At 59.8% G+C, this 21,379-nt stretch overlaps 1 protein-coding gene across 1 annotated transcript in view; it reads right to left on the bottom strand.

Annotated features, from left to right (window-relative positions):
* DLGAP2 (DLG associated protein 2) overlaps nucleotides 1-21,379 on the bottom strand; it is an 86,926-nt gene that overhangs the window by 35,616 nt on the left and 29,931 nt on the right. Inside the window, exons 2-5 of the mRNA XM_037063384.1 lie at nucleotides 18,076-18,141; nucleotides 7,839-8,884; nucleotides 3,432-3,625; nucleotides 251-398 (exon numbers count right to left, since the gene is read on the bottom strand). Coding sequence (XP_036919279.1) covers nucleotides 251-398; nucleotides 3,432-3,625; nucleotides 7,839-8,816 — 1,320 coding nt within the window. The 5' untranslated portion in view covers nucleotides 8,817-8,884; nucleotides 18,076-18,141. The remainder of the gene's footprint in view (nucleotides 1-250; nucleotides 399-3,431; nucleotides 3,626-7,838; nucleotides 8,885-18,075; nucleotides 18,142-21,379) is intronic.

Here is a 21,379-nt window from a genome sequence, read left to right on the forward strand (position 1 = left end):
CAGCGGGGGAGCCGGGGACGGGCAGCAGGTCAGAGGACGTCAGCAGGAGAACCACAGTCACGGACGCCGGGACCACGGGATGTCATGATGCTCCCAGGTTTGTCTCCAGGGAGAGGCGACTCCAAGTCTGCCTCGGCCCGACCCCCGGACCTGAGGCCTTCGACTGCGCCCCCCTCCCCCAGGACAACTCCCGGAGTGACACGGATCTACCGACGGAACCCAGGGGACAAGGAAGGAGAGGAGCCCCCACCTGGCTCACACAGCTGGCCTGGCTCAGCGTGCTGACCGCTCTCATGTAGCTCTGGTTCCGGGAGCGAAACTTCGGGGAGCTGTAGTTGGCGGCGGGGTCCAGGCTGTGGCTGGCAGGCCCGTCGGTGGCCGCCTGCAGGTAGCTTTGGCTGCAAAGACACAAATGAGGAGAGAGATGTTCCCTGAGCGGTGCCGGAGGGGCAGGGGGCACAGTGACCGTGTGAGCCGACACCAAGAGGCTGCTTCGAGATTTCTAGCCCTGGTTTGCCTTTTGACAAATACTTTGCCTCCTGTAACTGGTCCCAAAGTTCACATTTACAGATGTGAATCTCATTGAAAGTAATAGGGGAGGCCGTTTGCAGAACTGCTTTGGAGCCTGACATTTTATGGTCAGGCAGAACATTAGGGTCACTTCCATGTGTTTAGGAAAGTGCTGAGAAAGAGCCGGGCTCCTGAGCCGAAGCCAGAAATGTGTGGACGTCTCGTAAAAACCGGACGAGCTTCTGGCAGCCCCGCCTACTCAGAAAAATAACAAATACAAGGCCTCCAGTCTTAACCCAGACGGGAATTGTCCTGATGAGGCAATTTGGGCAGACAAGGGGCAGCCCAGGAAGTTAAATCCACTTCATCATCAGCATTACTGCTCCCTCCCACACTCCCTTCAGAATTCGCTTTCTCTGGTCCCTTCCTGGGATTCAACTGGAGAAGCACCAGTGTGTGTCCCTGTCCCCAAGATCAGATTTACATAACAAAGCAGGGGCCACCCCAGCTGCAGGCAGAGGCTACTGTGGGAAGATAACTTGGAACAGCAGACAAATCCCAGCCCCCAACCCTGTCACCTCAGAAAAGCAGTGGAGATCTCATGTGGACTGGAGGAAGGAAAAACAGGAGACACTATTCTTACACCAAGTGTGTAACTCCACACTCAGGGGCGTCTCTCCATTTCCACCAAGGAGACCCGACATGAACGGTGGGCTGAACGCTACCGCGTTCCACGGAGGCGGAATATTCTACCCAATGCAGGGCACATGCGTGTGGGCATGTGTGTGCCGTGTTCCTCCGCCAGAGGGTGTGACACGGCTGCACGGCCCGGGACGCCCCTGAGGGTCCGCGGTGAACCGCTCGCACTGGGCATGGGGCTGCACCACCGCTCTCCGTCCACTGCCTGGCCCATATGCCCTTCTGCACCTTGCGGTCAGGGCTCTGCTCTGCGGACCGGGCACGGCTGCAGCTCCCGGAGAAATGAGCTGAGCTTCTGTGACGGCGTTTAAAGTGAAAGTGAGTGAAACTACATCGAAACCTCTCGGCAAAAACAGAGAGCGCTAAGAGGCTGTGACCACAACTTAACTTCCCAGTAGCATAACTTCCGTGGTAACAGACATTTCAGCACACTGGTCTCAGGGAAGGGCTTTGCAAGTTAGCAGAGGGTTCGGTGGGTGGGAACCAGCACCTGTGCCTCGCCCGGTGGCTGGCTGGCTGCGGTGATAGATAACTTATGGAGTAGACGGAAAAACGGACCTGACTGCTGGATGGCTGTGCAGGCCCAGTGGGGAGTGGTGGGGGTGCGTGGGGAGAGGCCGGAGGCAGAGCTGCCACCCTGAGGTCAGGGCTGCGGATGCCACAGTCTGGCTCCACCCTGCACAGCCGGTGTGCCTGCGCACTGCGCCCCGAGGTCTGAAACCGTGTGGGATGCGCCCGACTTGATCTCCTCACCCGGCAGCGAAGGGCTGCATCAGTACCCAGACTCTGCAGCCCCAGCCTCACTCTGCCGGTTTCAGGGCCTTCTCCTGCTCTTGGCAGATTTCAGTAAATCTGAACCCCGTCTTCTGAACATGGTCCGCATCCTCGCCAGAGGCGGGAGCCTGGGCGCCCCCGAGATGAGGTGCAGGCCAGACTCTCACGCCGAGGAAGGAGGTGAGTTCACCACCGCAGGTGAGGAGCGCAGGGTGGGCGCGGGGTGCGTGAGCGAGCCTGGCGTCGGCAGGCGCGGCAGGAGGACAAGGGTCTCACCAACACCCACCCCTGGCTCACGGCTGACCACCACCTGCTTTCTCTGTCACGTCTTACAGACCCGCCACAGACCCGCCACAGACCCGCGGTCGCTGCTCCCAGCGACTCTTTGCTCACAGGCCCTCCACGCGTGTGCACGTCCGCAGGGTGGGGCCTCGGCTCTGCGCCCCGCCCTCCCCGCCCAGCCCCCTGCCCGGCAGGCACAGTGGAGTGTGATGGGGGGTCGGCCCCCCCTTCTCCGCTGCACAGTCGCTGTGGGACTTAACAGAACCCTGTGGAGACGTGGTTCACGCCTGTTAAATTCACAACTTTGACTCTGGCTGCCAATCGACATTTCCAGTTTTCCTCCTGGGAGCTGACCTGACAGAATGACTATAGAAGTCACACCGACGTGTTGCTGGTCCCTCTGTGCACCAGGCACGGAAGGGGATGTCCCCAAAACAAGGCCTGGCGGGGAGCATCACTGTCTCCCACAAGTGTGACAACCTAGGCTTTGGGGCCGTGGCGGCAAAGCACCCACTGGCCAGCTCACCCTGCTGCTGGCCTTCACGCAGGACAGCGGACCACCCACCCAGGACCCTCACAGGGCCCCCCACGTGCCCCCAAACCGAGCTGCCGGCACCCAGCGCACCCACAGCCTGACGCTGAGAACAAGAACAGCTACTTACTGAATGGCTCTCTCTGTTTTGGAGACTCATCAATAACACGGTAGCAGGTGCTGCAATATTCGCAGCGCAGTCCGTTTCCCACATCACCCAGCAGGAGACAGGGCTGCCTCCAAATGCACTTGTGAAGTTCCAGCAAAAACCACCCTGTGATGATGAGTCTCCCACACTCACTCACGCAATCTCGCACACACGCTCTCGCCCACTCACGGATGTGCTCCTGATGAACACCCCTGCAATGACCTGAGAAGACACTGAGGGACTGCCCTGGCCGTGATAACGGCTCTCAAGTGACCCTTTGACATAGCGGTCGCCCCCGTCCAGCCCCTTCACAACCGCGTAGCCACTCAGTCACCCAAGCCTGGCTCTTTCTGAAAGCACGTGCTCACTGATGGCCATACAGTCCAGCGTTTTCAGCTCAGAAGCCGTCTTTGGTGGGGGCCCGCGGCTGGCCACGCCAGGAGGGGTCTGAGGCGGGAGGTGCGTTCAGACCAGCGGGGGCCTTACGTGTGCAGCCCGGCCAGCGAGGCAAGCAGGGGCTCCGGCCGCAGGGCCGCCGTCGGGGACGTCTTGGGGCTGGAGTCTGACTCCCCGCTCTCCTCGTCGCCCATGGCTTTGATGTAGCTGCCGCTCCGCATCCTCCGGCAGGGAATCTCGTCCCTGCCCCCCACCGGGTACCCGGCCCACTCGTCCTGTGGCACCTGGGAGAGAAGAGACACACCACGTCAGCCTGTCGGTCCCCGAGGGAACAGGTTCTCCGGAGTCCTCAGAGGCGCAGCGCGTCACGGCCGATCCCCGAGTAAACGCAGACGCCCGGGTCGGCGCTGCGGGGGCTCTCCCAGGGAAACCCGACAAGGACATCCACGTAGGGGAAGCGAGAACATGTCAGGACAGTGAAGTGAGGAAAGCCCTGTCACTGCAGCACCTGGGAAGAGCCTCGATGACAGTGACGTCCCTCCTGCACGGTGGGACTGAGACAGGGACAGAACTGGAAGATAAAAGGGTCACCCCATGTGGAGGACGAGGAAAAGGAAGAACAAACACGAGGTGACGAAAATGCTCCTGTGTTGTGACGGTGACCGACGGGGGAGGTTTAAACACCCGACGCTCGGCGGTCACCACGCAGGTTTCTGCGTTGGGAAGGAGGCCACCCGATGTGAGGGGCGTCCCCGTGGGGGTCGGGGCAGAGGACCAGGTGGCAGTGGGCTGCCTGCCACAAGAGGGGCACCCTGCTGGTAACTGGCAGGGTTTCTGTGAATTCGAAACATGTTTCCATGAGAGACGTAACGCAGACTGTTAACCGGCAGCCTGTGCACAGAGTCACCTGGACTGTCCTGTGTCTGACTTTAGGGGCTGATTCTGCGTCTTCGACGGAAGCAGCTTCAGTACTGGAGTGTCAACCAGAGCACATGCAGGGACTGTCATGGGGACAAGGAGTGACCCCAAGGTGCCCCGGTGCTGCCGTGCGGCCGGCCAGCGGTGAGTGGGCGAACCCACAAGCACCCGGGCACAGCGAATCCGCTGCGTGCCACGAGGAGGAACAACCCACGTCACCCCTGACAGAGTGACAGGGACAGACACCACTTCTGAGCTGCCATCTTCCTGAGGGTGACAAGGTTCACGCTGGTGTTTCCTGCTTCTGGCTCCAAGGACACCTCAGGTCTGCACATGAAATGTCTTGCTTTTGAGCAGTGGTGTGGGGAAGGGCCAGGTTTTGTACCAATGTTCTCTCCCAGGGGTTCAAACGAGGGGAGAAAACCCCGTCAGATGCCGTGGTCCCCTGGGGCAGGGTCTCCCTCATTCCTTCCACAGGCTGTTTCCCGTGCACAGCTGGTGGGCTGCCACTGTCCCCGGGGACCCGTTGAGAGCCAGGCGCTGGCTTCCGAGTTGCCTCGTTTTACAGCAAATGACGATGTACGGTGGCACCCGGGGCGGGTACAAAGCAGCAGCCCAGGAGGTGCCCTGACCTGGAATCAAACCCGAGACTCTTCCCTGTGCGGGCGCCGCCCAGCCCACGGAGCCGCAGCTGGGGCCCGCTCTGCCCTGCGGACACTGGTCAGCCGCCAGCCCAACAGACAGTCCCCCGATGGCACAGTGACAAGGGTGCCTTTGGGCCTGAATCTGGTTGGGGACGCAAACTGGGGACAGCTGAACAGACGGGAGCGGCCTCCACCTTGGGTCCAGCCCGGCACCTGTTTCCACCCGGCGGCAGCGCCCAGCTCCTTGCCCCGAGTTAGGGAGCAGTTGGAGTGGTTACACATGTACAGTCCTAACAGTACACCCCGCCCTTTGAAGGCAACCACGAGGCTGATGTGGCCCCGGTGAAGACGAGTCTGACACCCCTGGACTAGAGCCTGCAGTGGAGGTGGACGGGGGGTGGCCTGAGAAGGCCCCGGGCAGGAGGGCCGGGACGGCACAGAAGGCCGGGAGCCGGGAGCCGTGGGCCCTCGGGCCCCTCATCTCCGGGCTGAAGCCCCACTTTCCTGCCTGAATGGGGAAGCACCTGGCCAGGGCCCCGTCTCCTGGGGGCCCCCCTGGATGTTCCTCGTGGGAACAGAACAGGAAACTGGCCCCTTGGTAAGAGAGGGGTGTTTTCTGAACCCCTAACACGGCCTGTGGAGCTGCAGTGTCGGGGAGCCTGGCGGGGCCGAGGTGCGCGTCTGCTCGCAGGGGACACTGAGCTCTGGGGGCGGGGCTGCCCCGACGCCCCAAGTCCAGCCCAGAGTCCTGGTCAGCGAGTGGCTGTCACCCCCGTTGTGGCTCTGGCCCCATGGAGCTTCAGTGGATGAAGTTCTCGTCGCTCTGACCACCTGTCGCCCTCCCCCCATTTCCTCCGAAGTTCCCAAATGTACGGGTGGAAGCGCTTCCCACGCAAACTGCAGCCTGGATGGAACCCACCAGGGACAAAGCTGCAGACGGAAGTCACCTGGGCCTCTGGAGCACAGGACACCGAGAAAGGCAGGAGCGAGAAAGCACAGGGAACCGAAGGCGGTGGGGGGAGGGGGGAGAAGTTAGGGACAGGTGCTGGCCCAGGCCGGGCACGACAGGGGCTCCGGGGTCAGACCCAAGTGGCACTTTCTGCTGTTACTGTGTGCAGGGCGAGGGTCCCGGCCTCGGAGGATGTGTCCTGCAGGGTTGCCGCTCAGCCGAGCCCCTCGCCCACCCCTGGGAGCCCTGTCCCTGTCCCAGCGCCACCCGAGGAAGAGCAGGGAAGGGGTGGCATGGTCTTGCAGCCTGGTGGGGGAGGGTGTCCGCCATGTGAAACACTTGGCGACCTCACAGTGAGCACGGAGAAGCCCTGGGCACAGGAGCCGCAGGGCAGGTGACGCCACGGGGCACCAGCACAGGCGGCACCAGGTGCAGGGAAGTGTCAGCGGCCGGCCGGCTCCTGAGCCCCCCAGGGCCCCGACACGAGGACACGCAGTGGAGGGACCAGCAGACCTTGGAGAGCAGCAACCGCCTGGCGCCCTGGGCTCCCGCGGTGCCCAGCTCAGACAGGCTGGTGAAGAGGAGCGTGAGCAGCAGGGGAATTCGAGCCTGGGCTGCATGGCTACGGCCGTCAGGGCTGACACTGTGTCCAGGGTCTAGCAATGGAGCTGCAGCTACATATGACCCCAGAGTAAGGGCCCTTCCCTCTGGGGCAGCTCCCCACAGGGGTACAGAATACTTGCTGGACCTCCCGGGCCTGCATGGCCAGGCGTGCGTGTCCCCAGGAGACAGGCCTGGCCACGTGCTGATGGTTCTGAAGCTGTGTGACCACAGCATGGTGCTCGTCCCCTGACGGCCTGACCTTTTCACGGGTTAGCCTTTTCCATAATGAAAACATTAGGGAGGGGACAAGCAGAGCAGACAGAGAGGCTTCTTCTGGGACAGGCAGTCGGGGACATGCCAGGCTGCGGCATCACCCTCGAATGTCCAGGGGACATGGCATTGGAGACTCGTGGGGACAGGCAGGGGGCCTGGGGTTTGGCCTCTCTCACAGTGACTAGGAAGAGCCTGGTGCCCCGGGCCATGCCCTCCCTTCTGACATGTGAGGTGACCCTTACGTTGACGTGTTGTCAGGGTTTGTCAACGGCATGCAAAACTTACTCTGCTACAAAAACAATGTGCTCATCTAACTACACACTTGCCTCTCAGGAAACCCGCCTGTGAAAGCGACTTGGCCAGCACTGCCTCCTACAGCAGAGCCGCCGGGTGTGGGACGAGCGGCCAGGACGGCAGCTGCAGTTGCTGAAATGACCTGCGGTCCCTGACTCCTGAGGCCCTGACTCCAGCCCCGATGCCGGACCCCGGGGACTCAGCCAGCGCCTGCCTCTTACTGATCCCTCTCGCCCTTAGGGCCCCTCTCGCCCGAGGCGCAGCCTGCAACCACTTCGGTCAGGTGCGGTGGGAGTGGGAGTGACGTCACGCAGGTGACTCCCCGCTGTGCTCTCGGCAGACGGAACCCCTGGCAGAAGCACCCACGGGGCCTCCCGGCCTCGCACACGCGTGACAAAGGAGGCAGGACGAGAGGAAACCGTGAGAGAAACAGAGTTCCACGGTCTGCCACCTCTCACCACCACGGTCTCTCACCCGTTCTCACCGCTGGTGAGTGCGTTCACTGTGCACCCAGAGGAATGGGGTAGGGCCTTCCCCAAATCGTACCTGCGGTGTTATCATCGAGGGGGTCAGTGAACTCACGCACACTGCAAGCCCGCTTCCACTGGGCCAAATTGGCCACCTTTGGAGCAGAACACGCGCCTGTGGGCTGACCACCCCGCTGCTGCTGCTGGACTCGGCAGCCTGAGAGGTGTGATGGGCAGGCCCTCCGCGTGTGTTCGGGGGGCGCCTCTCCCGGACCAGGCCAGCCGAGGCCCCTCGAGAGGCGCCACGAAGGCCGCAAGGCACGCGGCCGCTGCCCTTGGGCCCCCTTACCTGGAGGTAGTGGCACGGCCTCAAGGGCGCCTTGATCTCCTGGTGCACCAGGGGCTTGTCCAAGTTCAGGGAGCTCTTGCGGTAGGCCTCCTTGGCCTGGCTCACGGTCAGCGTGGACCAGGAGCTGCGCTTCATGTACTTGGCATCGGGCGTCAGGGCCAGGCCCTCGCAGGCCGAGCACTTGACGTCGCTGTTGCTCCGGGACGTCTTCAGGGACAGGTCCCCGAAGGGGCCGGGTAGCGGCTCCGGGAAGCAGTGGGAGGCGTGGTCCGACAGGTGCCTGTGCACCACGCTGGAGGCCCGGCAGGTGCTGTCGCTGTCCAGGTTGTCGTCGGAGCTCCACCAGCTGCTCAGGCCCGACCTGTGCTTGCTCTCGGGCTTCCGGTCCTTGCTTTTGCTCCGCTTGCTGTGCTTGGGGTGGTGGCCGTGGTGGTCCTCGCCCCGGCTGTCGCCCTTGGCCCCGTTGACGTTGCCCTTGGAGGAGCCCTCCAGGGAGTGGGACTTGGTGAAGAGCTTCTGCACCGAGTGCACCAGGTGCCGGATGCGCCCCGGGCTCTCGCCACGCGGCTCGTTGGCGGAGGAAGTCCTCTGGTACTGCAGCGTGTGGAAGCCGTCCCTGTGCAGTGGGAGCTGCTTCTCAAACTGGTCCAAGAGGTTGGCCGGGATCCGGTTGACCTTGGCGCTGGCGTGGGGCCCGGCGCAGTCATCCCTGGCGTCGTAGTGGGAGCTGTAGTGCATCCTGGGGAAGGTGCTGCTGGACACGTGGTCGGCCAGCACCAGGGGCAGCATCACGCACTCCGAGTGCACGGAGCTGCGAGGCGAGCAGCGGCGGCGGTCCAGCGGGCAGCCGTCCCCGGGGCTCAGCAGGTAGGGCTGCCGCGCGTCCGGCCCCAGCAGCAGGTCCTCGGGGGGCGCGAGCCCGCAGGTGTGGCCCGAGCACAGCGGGGGCGGGTTCCGGCTCCCCAATAGCCCTTTCATGGTCCTGGGGGCCGGGGAGTGCCTGTCCTCATTGAAGTGCTGGGCGGGCGGCCACGAGTACTGCTGGTCTGCAGAGAGAGCACAGAGGAGCTGGTGAGCCTCTCACGCTGGAGGAAGGCCCCCACCCGGGGACTGTCCTCTCCGGGGGCCAGGGGCCACTGGGGCTGGGCATTTGGTGGGCAGCGCTTTTTTATGCCACGACCGATGCTGCCCAGTACAAGGGCCTCGGGGAGAATAAGCCCCCGTGACCCCGCATGCCGCTGTGCAAAGGCAAGCGCCGGTGTCCCTGCTTTTATGAGGCCCCTCGGCAGCAAGATTTCGTGGTGTTGCACAGATAAACAACCTGCGGGGAGAGTGGGTCGCATTCAAGGAGGTTTGGGGATTACATGCAATATTACACACACGCATGATGGGTAATATGAACGCAGAGGAAGCCCTCAGACTGTACTACACGGCACACGTATATGATGGACGTCGATAGTTTCAGGATATGAGGTCTGTGGGAAAAGTCCAGCCATTGGTAACGTAATGAGAACCGTTGCACGGCATGGACGTGACCTGGCAGCCGAGCAGAGTGGTGTGCGCGTGTGTGAGCAACGACGGCTCCACTGTACTAGTTGGTGGGGGCAGGGGGCGCCACTGCGTGAGTGTGTGCACTGTGTGGCCGATTCCCTCTGCCCTCCTTTCCAGCAGCCAGATTGTCACCAGAGCCGTTCGATGTAGGAGAAGACACTGTGGATGACAGTACAGTTTAATGTAGTTAAAAGCAAGTTTCCCGAGGAAATGCAGCAGTTCACCGACACACGGCAAAACTACATGCTGTCATCTGGATTTCACAGCCGCGGTCGTGGTCCTGGGCCAGCTTCTGCTTTATTTCTCCATTCACAGGTGATTTAACCGGACCCCAGTCTGCCTCCCTGCGTGGGAGCCTGTCACTGTCCTCAGCTATCACTGCCTGATGTTTGGCCCAGGGGCTCTGTCCTGACTGTGGCCAGGACAAGCACTGCACTTGCACTGCAATGAATGCAAAATCTGCAAATGCGGCTCGCTGGTAACACAGGCCCTTTGCTGCCCAAAGGACCAACTCCCAGTGGGGGTGCAGGGCCCGGCGGCACTTCCTGAAATAATGGCGGTCGCAGTGCGCACAGCACCAGCACACAGGGGGCGATGGCGAGGCCAGGGCGCCCACAGCAGCAAGGGTGGGTGCTGAGGGTTTCCCGGGAAGGGCTGGGACAAACCAGGATGACCCGGGGCAGGGGGGGGGCTGGCTATGTCTCCCAGTGGGATGAGTGACAGATGTCCACGTGAAGGCGTCTTGGTTCCTAATTCCCGACTTCCACGACGCCATTTTTGTTATTAGCAACAGAAAACAGCAGTTACCGTGGGTGTTCATCCACCACCACCTCGGATTAAAGCTGCCGGGGAGACGCACGTTTCCTTCGGGGTTCCCGCTGGATTTCCCACGGCGGCGGGCCACCCCAGTCCCGGAGGTGTGCTTCAAGTGCGGGAGTGAAAGCTTACAACCAGCTGGCGTGCGTGGCCTGCTGCGCCCCTCGCAGCCCTTGGGGGAGGCAGGGGTCCCCTCTGCTGGCTCAGGAAACCAACACTAGAGGGCACAGGGTGGTGAGGGTGCCGAGGTCCTACACGTGCACAGGCATGCACACGCCTCGTCATGGCTGGACCAGAACCAGGGACACTGCAGAGCGGTGCCTCTACCCACTTCGGGGCGTGCCATGCCAAACCCTGGGGGGGGGGTCCCACCCCGCTGAGGACTCCAGTCTCACCTCCTTCTGCCTGAAGCCCCGTAACCCCCGTTACCAACCTGCCTGCGTTTCACCTGATTCATCTGGGTCCCCTGGTGGGGGAGGTAACAGACCCTCCACTTGTGCTGTTTGGCCTTGTCACCCTCCTCACAACCTGCTTTGCAGAAGCCTTTGTGTCGGCTGATCCACAGGGACAAGTGACCCAGCCGCAGCGACTGGGCAAGAGGAGGAATAACAGGCTTCCAGGAAGAGAGGCAGGTGTGTCTGTCCCCATCTGGAGACGTGTCTTCCTCTACAGAGAAAAGCCATCCGGACCCACAAGGAAGCTGTTCAAGCCGATCTCAAGTTCAGCAAAGCTTCGGGGTGCAGAGCAAAACACAGAAATCAGCTGTGCTTTTACACGTCAACAGGGGACCATCCAAAGTGAACCTAGGAAGCCACCACGATCACGGGAACCTTGGAGAGAATCACAGACCCGACCGCATCAACGAAGCAGGCGAAAGAGCTGCGCCTGGAAAACCGGAAAGCGGGGAGACAGGAAGTCAAAGGCCTAGGTACGTGGGAAGACGTCTTGTGATCCCGGGCTGGACGACTTTAATCCTTTTAAGGTTTCTGTACTCCCCAAAGTAGCCTCGGAAGTCAACACATCCCCATCAAAATCCATCTGGCTTTCTGCAGACGTGGACAAGCCAATCTTCAAATGCATCTGGAAAGGAAACCGGCCCCAAAGAGCCAAGATTATTTGCAAAAGGAAGGCTCACGTCCTGATTCGCAAACTATAGTCACACAAAGAGGTTGGTGCTGGCACGGGGAGCACCTGGAGACCAAGGGGACAGAGCCGAGAGTCCAAAAGTAAAAGCGTATGCTCATGGCCCATTCAGCTCCGCGAAGGGCGGCGAGACCATCGAGTGGGCAGCCATGGCCTCTTTCACAGACAGCGCCGAGACAGCTGACGTCCACGTGCCGAAGAGTCAAGTTGCACCCCCTACCTAACGCCACCTGCAAACAGGCCTCAGGGGGGGCTACAGAGCTGAGGTGAGAAATGACAGCGTAAACCCCTGCAACGAAAACAAGCATCTTCCTCGTGGACGCGGATGAGGTGACGTTTTCTCAGACAATGTCATCAAAGCACAGGGAAGAAGAAAAACAAAAGTGGGCTCCCTAAAATTAAGAACTTCTGTGCTTTGAAGCGTTTCCCCAAGAAAGTGGAAAAAACCCATAGGATGGGGAACGTTCCTTGTAAGTCATATATCTGATAAGGACATCGAAGCTGGAGTGTATGAAACAACTGATATGACTCAATTATAAAAAGGCAAATAAGTCCAATAAAAATGGGCAAAGGAGCTGAGCAGCCATTTCTCCAAAGGGAGTTTTTGGAAAAGCCAGTGAGCCCATGAGAAGATGCTCCATCAGCAGCCCCAGGATGTGAGGCAGCAGTCCCCACCCTGCTCCCCCTGGGATGTCGGCGGGGAGACAGATGGCAGCTCGTGCTGGCGAGAACACGGAGAAAGCGGGACCCCCCACACTGCTGGGGGTGTACGTTGGGGAGCGCGCTTGGGAAACCACGCTGGCAGCTCCCCAAAGATGAAACAGAGTGAGCTCACGCCCCAGGAATCCCGCTCCTTGGTGTGCACCCCGGAGAGAAGGGAGCACACACCACGCAGCAACCTGTATGTGAGCATCCACAGCAGCAGCCTTCGGACCAGTGCCGGACAGCGCGCCAGCCAGACGCCCACCGGCTGGTGACCAGACAGGTGGAAGGGGTCACCCCCACTCAGTGGACTCTCACTTCACAACAGAAACCCGCTAAGCATGGAAACGTGCCATGGCGTGGGAGAACCTTCGAATCGCTAGCTGAGTGAAAGAAGCTGCTGTGGACGTGTACGTGAAGTGTGAAACAGCAAGTCCACAGACAAGAGCAGACCACTGCCCACAGGGGGCCGGGGCTGGGGTAGGACGGCGGTGACTGCCAAGGGGGCGGGGATGAAAACGTTGGAGACCGATGGCCGCACACATCCGTCAGTGTCCTGGGGCCACGGACTGCAGGGCCTGTGAACTGGATCCCAGAAAGCGCTGAGAAATGGATGGGTACACCCGAGGGACGAGCCCAGGAAGACACAAACCAAATCGCCTGTCCCCGAGCTCTGCAGGGCTCAGGAGGTCTGCCCTGTCCAGTGCAGGGGGCGGCTCGCCTCCCAGGCGGCCAGAGGCCCAAGCAGATCCGGGCTCCCCTTCAGGGCCCTCATGACGTCACCGGTGTCCCCACTCCTATTTACGTTTCCCGGATCATAATTTAGACTTTCATGCCGTCAGCAAGTTTTACGTGTTTCTGGCAGTTGCTGTTTTACCTTCTTATTAAAGAAAACAAAGTATCATTTAGTAAATGAATTAACTTTCACCAGCCAATCCGATGATATGAGTGCAGTTCTGTAGGGAAGGGCTGAGAGCTGATTGGTTGGTTGTTCCTGTACGACCCCTGACCAAGGCGTCCAGGCCACTCCTGAGCACCTGGGTCACCCAGGACGTGGCCCCGTGCAGCTCACTGGTGTCTTGTGTTTCTTCTTTTGCCTGTGTGTCCCCAATAGATCAAAGGCCTTCAGACCTGGGCGTATGCATTTCAAGGACGACCCCTAGCATTCGCCCGACACAGTGGACCGGCCGTCCCTTTGTAAATGCTAGCGGCTCCCACAGGTTCATGTCCTGCGTGCCATCCTCGGCCAACTGGTGTGGCACCATGTCTCCCCGCCAGCTCTCTAACCTCTGAGGGTCACATGGGCACTTAGCAGACGTCCTCAAAGCAGATCCGAGCGTCCTTGTCTGGCGACCGATCTGCTCCACGTGGGCCTGACTCAGCACAAAGGATGGGAGCACTGGGTGCTGGCAGGGAGACAGGGGTCTGCCTGGAGATCCCACAAGGCCATTCGGCCGCGTGTCCACCCCCCACCGGACTCGCTGGAGTCGCTGGGAGCAGCAGACAGTCCTGAGCTTCCCGAGCCCTTTGAAGAGCAGCTTCTGTTGGGGACTCCTCACCGCTTCTGAGTGGTGAGTGTGGAGTCAAGTTCAGCTCACAGGGCCCTGCTGTGCTTTGTCGCCTCTGTCTGCTTTGTCCCTTCAGGGGCCTGTTCAGTTCCACCACAGAGTCACGGCCTCGGAGTCCTCGGGGGTCCAAGCCACTGGCAGAGGCAGTGCTGTGGGTCCACAGTGGGTTCTGACACCCTGAAGCCCTCGGGGGCGGCCGAGGTGCCCGTCCCTGTGGCTGTCCCACCACCTGTCCCCCCTGCTGGCTGCCCAGGAGGCAGCAGAGCCGTCAGGCCGCTCCTCCAGCTGCAGGCCGCGGCCTAGAGGGGCCCGTGCCTCGCGGGGGCGGCGGTAACAGCCTCTGGCGGGTGTCCAGACAGTGGCTCGTGGGTCCCTCCTGTCCCCACTCACTGTGTTCAGCTGTCAGTCAGGGTGCATGTCGCTCCCGCTGCAGCCAGGTATGGGGCCGGCGAGGGCGAACCCAGCGGCCGTAGCCTGACTCCTGGCAGGCAAGCCTGGTGGCAACAGGCAGGTGGGAGGCAAGCAGGTGTGTGTGTGTGGGGGGCTCTTCCAGAGGTCTCGGGAGGGGCTCCGGGCAGAGCGAGTTCCGGGACCTGAGGTGGGGGCCTCGGGTCAGGAGCGGCAGTTCCTGCTGCTGAGCGGGAGCCGCGGCCCCTGCGGCACGACCCGCAAAGGGGAACCTGCCTCGTGGAGAATGGCACAGACAGCAGTGGGGCCCTGGGTGGCAGAATAAATCACGTCCCCTTTCTCGGGGACTGGACTCCCCAGGCATTCAGAGGAAGACTGTTCTGCCACAGCTCGGCAGCCACATGGGATGCCCAGGTCCCGGAAGGGGTGGTGGCTGCAGCCTCGGGTCCCCAGCTGCCCGTCATCCGGAGGCCACCACTCGACTTGGCAGGGGCTTGGGCCCATCAGCAGCAGCAGCAGCAGTCAGGGGCTGTCAGGGTCCTGTCCCCGAGGCCCTCACGTGCCTCACCTTTGGAACGTCACACTGCCCCCATCCCAGACCCCCTGGGGCTCAGGCTCCCCCAGAGCGGAGACCAGAGGGTCCTTCTTGCTATCGTGTCCCTGATGCCCCTCTCTGTGCCTCCAGTGTGACCGCTGACCACCCGCCCCCGCCGATGTGAGAGGAGGGTGAGCCGCCCATCTCAGTCTCAGCCAGGCCCACGGGGTCCCCCGACTCAGCTTCCTCCTGCTGTCCTGCTCCTCCGCCCACGGGTTCCATGCAACCCCTTACAGCCTCTTTGGTTCATGTACAAAATAAGCTGTGACACTGCTCTTCGCGGGAGCATTTCCTCCGTCCGTGGGGACTTTGCTTCCCTGCAAGGGTTGACCGTTCGGCTCCACTGAGTTTGTAGAAATTCTCTGCAGGCTTGGTCGCTTCTCACCTTGACAGCCCAAAGGAAGATTCCATCCACTCGAACCACAACCTCAGCCACTATTAGGAATTTATGAGTGCTTAAAATTTGTTTCATGCTGAATCACGCATACTGCTGATGCACACACACAAACTCTCACGCGCACATCAATAAACGTGTTCTTTGATTTTGGAGAGGAAGGAAGGGAGAGGAAGAGGGAAACAGCGGTGGGCCGCCTCCAGTGTACCTGCCTGGGAATCGAACCCCCCGCCTTTTGGCTCACGGGATGACGTTCCCACCAACCGAGCCACCCGGCCAGGGTGGCAGGAACCAGTCGTGTCACCCACCTGCTCTCTTTTAACAAACAAGCCATGAATGGCTCATGGGAATCAGGCAAACTGCCCGGCGCCCAGGCAGGCAGGGCCCACGCACACCTGGCCTCGTCCCCATCGTCCGGGCCACACAGGAGCCGCATGCCCTGTCCTGCCTCCCTGCCTGCGGCTTCCTGAGTCTGTGGGTCACACAGCACGGCACGCACTCTACGTGGGAACCTAACGCACAGGCACATGTGTGGACGGACACACGTGCACACACAACACTCATTCTTACGTGGGATGTACTTTGATATTTTCTATTCTGTAAGGCCTATACATTCCCGTCCCATCTTTTTTTTTATTAAAAAATGTCTGGTAGTGACTCAGTAACGTGAATTCACAGCCCACTGAGTTGTAACCCACAGTTTCAAAATCCATGTCAGGTAAATACAAACTACCAGTCTTGTTTCTGTGTCGGATTGGCAAAAAATACACGTTTTGGTGTGCGCAGAATTTCAGTAACTAGTATGTGTGAGCCGTGAGCTGAAAAAGGTTGAAAGTCGCCGATGTGCAGTGTCAGGTGCACACGAGCCCTATCAGGGTGGCCACTGAGCAAGTCACGTGGTGTTTAGTCACTGGTGCTCACCCCTGACTCGAACACAGTAATGCATGTCACCTGGCATGGAAAACAGAAATGACTTACACGAGGAAAAAGCTATTAAAATGGAAATATATATGTACGTAAACTCTCAGACAATGAAACAAAATGCATTCACTTCCCGGATGAGAAGGTGGGTTACGCGAACTACATCGCTATTAAACATGCTATTAAACATGCGATTAAACATCACTATTAAACATGCCCCCAGCACCTGCTTCCACCCGACACCACTCCGGTGTGACGATCGTCACTCACTCACTTTAGATGTCATCAGCCTCCCTCACTCTTGCAGTTAAAGTGTCATTTCAAGGGGATGACTTTGGAAGGAGAGAGAAAGCCTTCACAGGCGGCTGTTCAACTTGCATGCGTGTGCGTGTGTCTGTGTGTCTATAAATACCTGGAACTACCTCAACCCCTTCCCACCGAGCCTCTGTGGAGACACAGCCAGAAGCAGCCTCCAGGAGCCGGGAAGGGGCCTCACCAAACCTGACCTTGGCCTTGGCTTTTTGTTTCCAGCCTCCAGACTGCGAGGAATCGACTGTTTAAATGCCACCCAGGCCAGGGCGTTCTGCCATCACAGCCCGCACAGGGGAGGGCGAAGCCCACGTGCGTGGAGGCTCGAAGGAACCTGTGTCACCTCACTGTCCGAGGAGGGAGCCCCCCAGGGGGCAGACCCTGGAGCCCCTCTGGCGGCCAGCAAGCTCAGCGACTGTATGCCCGTTAGAGACAGACAGTTGGAAGGAAAGCAAGGGGACGCATGCCAGGGATCCAAACGAAAAATCCCAATACCCGCATTTAGTAGCTGGAAGGCTGGCTTTAATTTGTCTGTGTGGAAATAAAGTTTTAACCTGACATGGTCCAAATGAAGTCCACCTTTCTGGACGGTCCCTTGAACAACTGGCAGCTAACCTTCCTCCCCTGGCCCGCAGTGGGGCCGTAAGTCCACCCGCCAGTCTGGGGCCGGACTTGGAGGGGGAGGGGGAGGAGGTGGGGATGGAGGTCGGCTCCGCTGAGGGCGCCGTGAATGAACACAGCGCTACTGTCCCGCACCGTGGCTCTATTTCCTGAAAGTTCCAGAAATCTGCCTCAAGGAGCGCTCGTAAATTCCTGTCTCACTGGGTGATACACCGTCCTTCCTTTAAAGCTGTTCATGTTGTCCTCATTTTAAACGGAAAAGCACACTTTTTTGGTTTCTCATTTTCTTTAAAAGAAATCACAGCTTTACATGATGGACTCCTTCAATTTTCAATATTATTCTTGAAGTCAATCCCACCGGCAACAGGTTGATTGGCTTAAAATGTGAAATAAATGAAGAAAGATTCAAATCTGAACACGAGTCGACTTGCTTAATGCGGCCCTGAGTGTTTGATGGCCAAGGCCATCGACACAGGTGCCAGGTGGGGACACAGAGCCCAGAGCCACTGCACGGTGACTTTTCTCACTTTCTGTCTGAGGTCGAGATCGCCCAACACCTGATAATTTCTAACAGACTCTCACCTTTTTATGCCAACAAGGCTCCAGGTCAGAGAACAAGGGCACACTACAGTCCCAGCTTTCCCGTGTCCGTGCAGCAAAAAACTACGATGTCCATGTGGCTTTCCCCGGCACCAGGGACACACAACACGGCGGGGCCGGGGCTCCCTGGGAGACAGGCCCCGCTGGGCCGGCCCCCACCTGACCGTGCTCCCTGGGTTTCAGGTTTGCCCAGAGAAATCAGCTCTTTGACATCAAGGCACAGAGCTGCTTGCAAAAATGCAAAGAAAGGACTTTCACCTCCTGAGATTCACGCGGAGCAAGGCTCAGTCTCGAAGGAGACGAGGAGAGGGGTGCTGTTTCCGTCTGCAGACCTGCCTCAGTAAGGTCTGCCTTCCTAACTAGCAGTATCATCTGCCTTGAAGAGGAATCCACAGTGACTGGGAGGAGCCGTGTGCCCACCTAGATGCCAGGATGCCGACAAACTACCGTGCTTTAGGACGTCACACTCAGTCTCACTGGGACACTCTGCAGTCAGACACATGCTTGGACATGTCGGCAGAAGGGGTGACGGCTGCAGCCCGGCAGAGGCTGCGCCCGAGAGCCTGCGACGACTACCGTTCGAGACCAGGGCTGGTCCCAGAGCCCTACCTAGGTCTTCCTCCGCCGGCCCCGGGAAGCTGATGCCCGGCTGGACCAGGTCCCCGCCTTCTTCTTCTGCAAACAGAGAAACAAAGTCACCGGTTAGTATGTGTCCGCTGTGGCCCGAGTCACACAGCACCTCTTCACCATGCTTCGCCCTGGTCACCCAAACCCGAGAGACGCCCTCATGCTCGTTCCCACACCCCTGCACACAGCTGCGTCTTGTGCCAGAGCCCCAGGCAGACGTGCCCTCCGCTCCTGAGAGCACTGGACTGCGGCTGCCACGCAGGGGCCCATGAGGCCAGGGCTTCCCACCTTCGCTCGGCCCCGTGCCTGCCTTCTCCGACTTTGTCAACGTTGGAGCAGAGCTCTGTCAATGCCCTGTCAGCCGCGGCAGCCTCACCCCTGGCCTGTGGGAGGCCTCCTCCCCAGCCCCTCCACCTGGCACTGTCTCCTGTCTGGGTAAGGACACTCCGTTTCCGTCGATGACCTGCCTGAAGGACGGAGGCAGCACCGTCAAGTGGCACCTTTTACCTGTGAAAATGTGTCCCCACCGTGTCACTGCAGCAAGAAGCTGCTCTCGTGGACACCACGGGCACAGGCCAAGGAGCCAGTGGGGTCCCGGGGGTGCCGGGAGAGGGCCGGGCCCAGGCAGGGCGAATGGCAGCGCCTTCCAGGATGTGCCGTGAGTCCAGGTCCTGAAAGCCAGGCGCTCTGACCATTCGCCCGGCTTCCAGATTCTTTTCCTTCTCTGCAAGTTCACTTCCACAGAAGGCACGTGCCAGCCCACATGGCAGCCGCCTCCCTGATGACAGCATCCGAAGCGGCTTCAGTTAAGGGCTCGTTTGGCTCCTTGGGGACAAAGGCTCTGATTAGCCCGCGCCGAGCTTCCGCCCCACCCCAGCCACAGCTGTGCCTCCCGCCACCCCGGCGACGGCTGCTAATGGCTCTCCTTTGACGGCTATAGAAACGCACATGATTTCATTTTGGAACAACGATCCAGTCTCAGCAGAAGCTGCCCCTAAATCTGCAGAATTTTCCCTGACACTTAAATGTCACTTAAGTCAATCAAAGAGGAAAACTATAAGTCACTGATGAGGTGGCTCCACTCCAACGGGAAAGACAAACGGCTCTCGGGACAGGTGGCAGTCACAGGGACAGGTGGCAGTCACACGGCAGAGGGCGGGCGTGGAAGTCACTCACACGGGCTGCGGCCGGTGGGCCACCCCACGTCCCCTGTGTCCAGGCTTCCGGGACCTCGTCTCGTGAACCACCAAGGAATGCACATTCAAATAAATCACAACACCATCTTCCAAAGGACTCCAGTTCTGACTAAGAGCAGCGCACACTTAATTTCGGATTCCTCTGGACTCAAAAGAGACAAAAATGCTGAAGCGAAAAGCAGACTGTTTCTTATTTAAATACCTGAGAGCTTCCCGATGAAACCGTGTCTGTCTGCTTGTTAAACTTGAACGGGCTTCACTTCAGAAGTGACATTAATTACATTTTACATAAGATGTTTTGAATCTAAATTCCAAATGAGGGCAGTTCGCTCTCTCACCACGCCATCTGCATTTAATAAGGTTTTGCACCGATTTCGCTGAAGACCCATCCATCATGTTTCAACCGGAAACACTGTTTTTAAGGCGGAGGGAAGGTCTCTTTGCACAGACAGCTCCGATGCACCTGGGCTCCGTGCTCTGCGGTGCCACGGCCACACCTGCGCCGTGGCCACACCTCAGCGGTCAGAGGGTCCAGCATGGAAACCAGCCGGTTCTGCCTCCAACGGGCGGCCACCCTCCAAGTTCCGTAAGGTGCTGATACGACGCTGCACAGTCAGACCTGACACTCAGGTACACAAAGGATGACTTTCTCTTTGGTGTGTTGTGTCCCATGCAATTCCCGTAGTTTATCTGAGATTCGGCTAGGAGAACAGTCCCCCCACACACAGGAAGCCTGGCTCCGTGCAGGGCCTGCTGTGTCTCCCCAAGGCTGAGATCCCCCAGTCCCGCCCCCAGCCCAGTGAACAAAAGCCACTGGCTGAAGCTCTCAGTCCCCTCCGTCCTCTCACTAAAAACAGGAGACATGGCCACCCACCAAGCAGGGATGGTGGGCAGGTGGGGCAGGGCGGGGGACCAACGCGCTCAGGATCACCAGCTTCCTGTGCACGGCGGCAGGTGCCCTGCCTGTCCCCCACCCCCTTTTCCACCTGCTTCCCAGACAGATGCTCCAGATGAGTTCACACCTGACACACACACACGTTTAGTGCCAACTGTAAACACTCTTAAATCCTTTATCTGACACGTGGTCTTCATTTCCCACACCCGGTGGGTCTCTGGCGCCTGGCCCGCCCCCTTGCCCCCCACAGGATGACTCCCTCCCGTGTGACCTGTGGTTGGTTGTCCCCGACCCCGGACCCCTGCATACCCACGGCCAGTCCTATTCAGCTGTGACACTGAATTTTGATTCGCGAACCCCGGGGTGCAGACCTGGATGCCCGAGCTGGGTTGTCCTGATTTCCCCCTCATACGTGGGTCATGGGGTCAGCAGCCCCACAAACGCTGGTTGAATAGCACTCTGGTGGAACAATGCAGGATTCTGACAGTCGGGACCCATGGGTGACAGGCAGGGCCCACAGTGACAGCCCTCTGACAGGAAGTCCCAGCCACCTCACCCCATCTGCCCCAGGCTCTGAGGCGTCACTTACTGAGGAAGAGCAGGGACAGGCACCCCAACTCTGAGGCCACTGCACCTCAGCAGACCCCACTGTCCCCTCCTAGTCCTGGAGGGTGCTGAGCAGACAGCCTCCCAGACAGGGGCCTTCCGTCGCCAAGGCAACCACTCTCAGAACCACTTGGGATGAGGCCTCCCTCCACAGCATGTCCTCTCAGGGCCCCAGAGACCGGAGAGCAGCCCTGGGGTGGGGGGCTAAGGGTGCCACCTCCTCCACGTGACCCAGGCCCCCACTCGGCTTCCCTTTGCCTGAGGGTGACGACGCACAGCTGCTCTCAGGAACATGGGCTACGTGCTGGGCGAGGACATGCGCGTCACAGCTTGGGTCTGACTCAGGGGAAGTCCCCAGGGGGAAGACGGATGTCTCGAGATGTCCCTGCAGTGAGACCACCCCTGTGTCCCTGGGGGAGGAGCTACAGCAAGTGTGAGCAAGAGCCCCAGTGGGTCTCAGCAGGAATCAGCCTGATTCAGCTGGAAACACACCCACCACGCTCAGCAGGGCCACGGAGAATCAGAGGGCACACGGGAGGGACCACAGAGGTCCCCAGGACCCCAGGGTGGGAAGGGACAGCAGGAGCAT

Source organism: Sturnira hondurensis, unplaced genomic scaffold, assembly GCF_014824575.4.
Source record: "Sturnira hondurensis isolate 20B ecotype Veracruz unplaced genomic scaffold, ASM1482457v3 Scaffold0014436, whole genome shotgun sequence".
Taxonomy (NCBI): Eukaryota; Metazoa; Chordata; class Mammalia; order Chiroptera; family Phyllostomidae; genus Sturnira; species Sturnira hondurensis.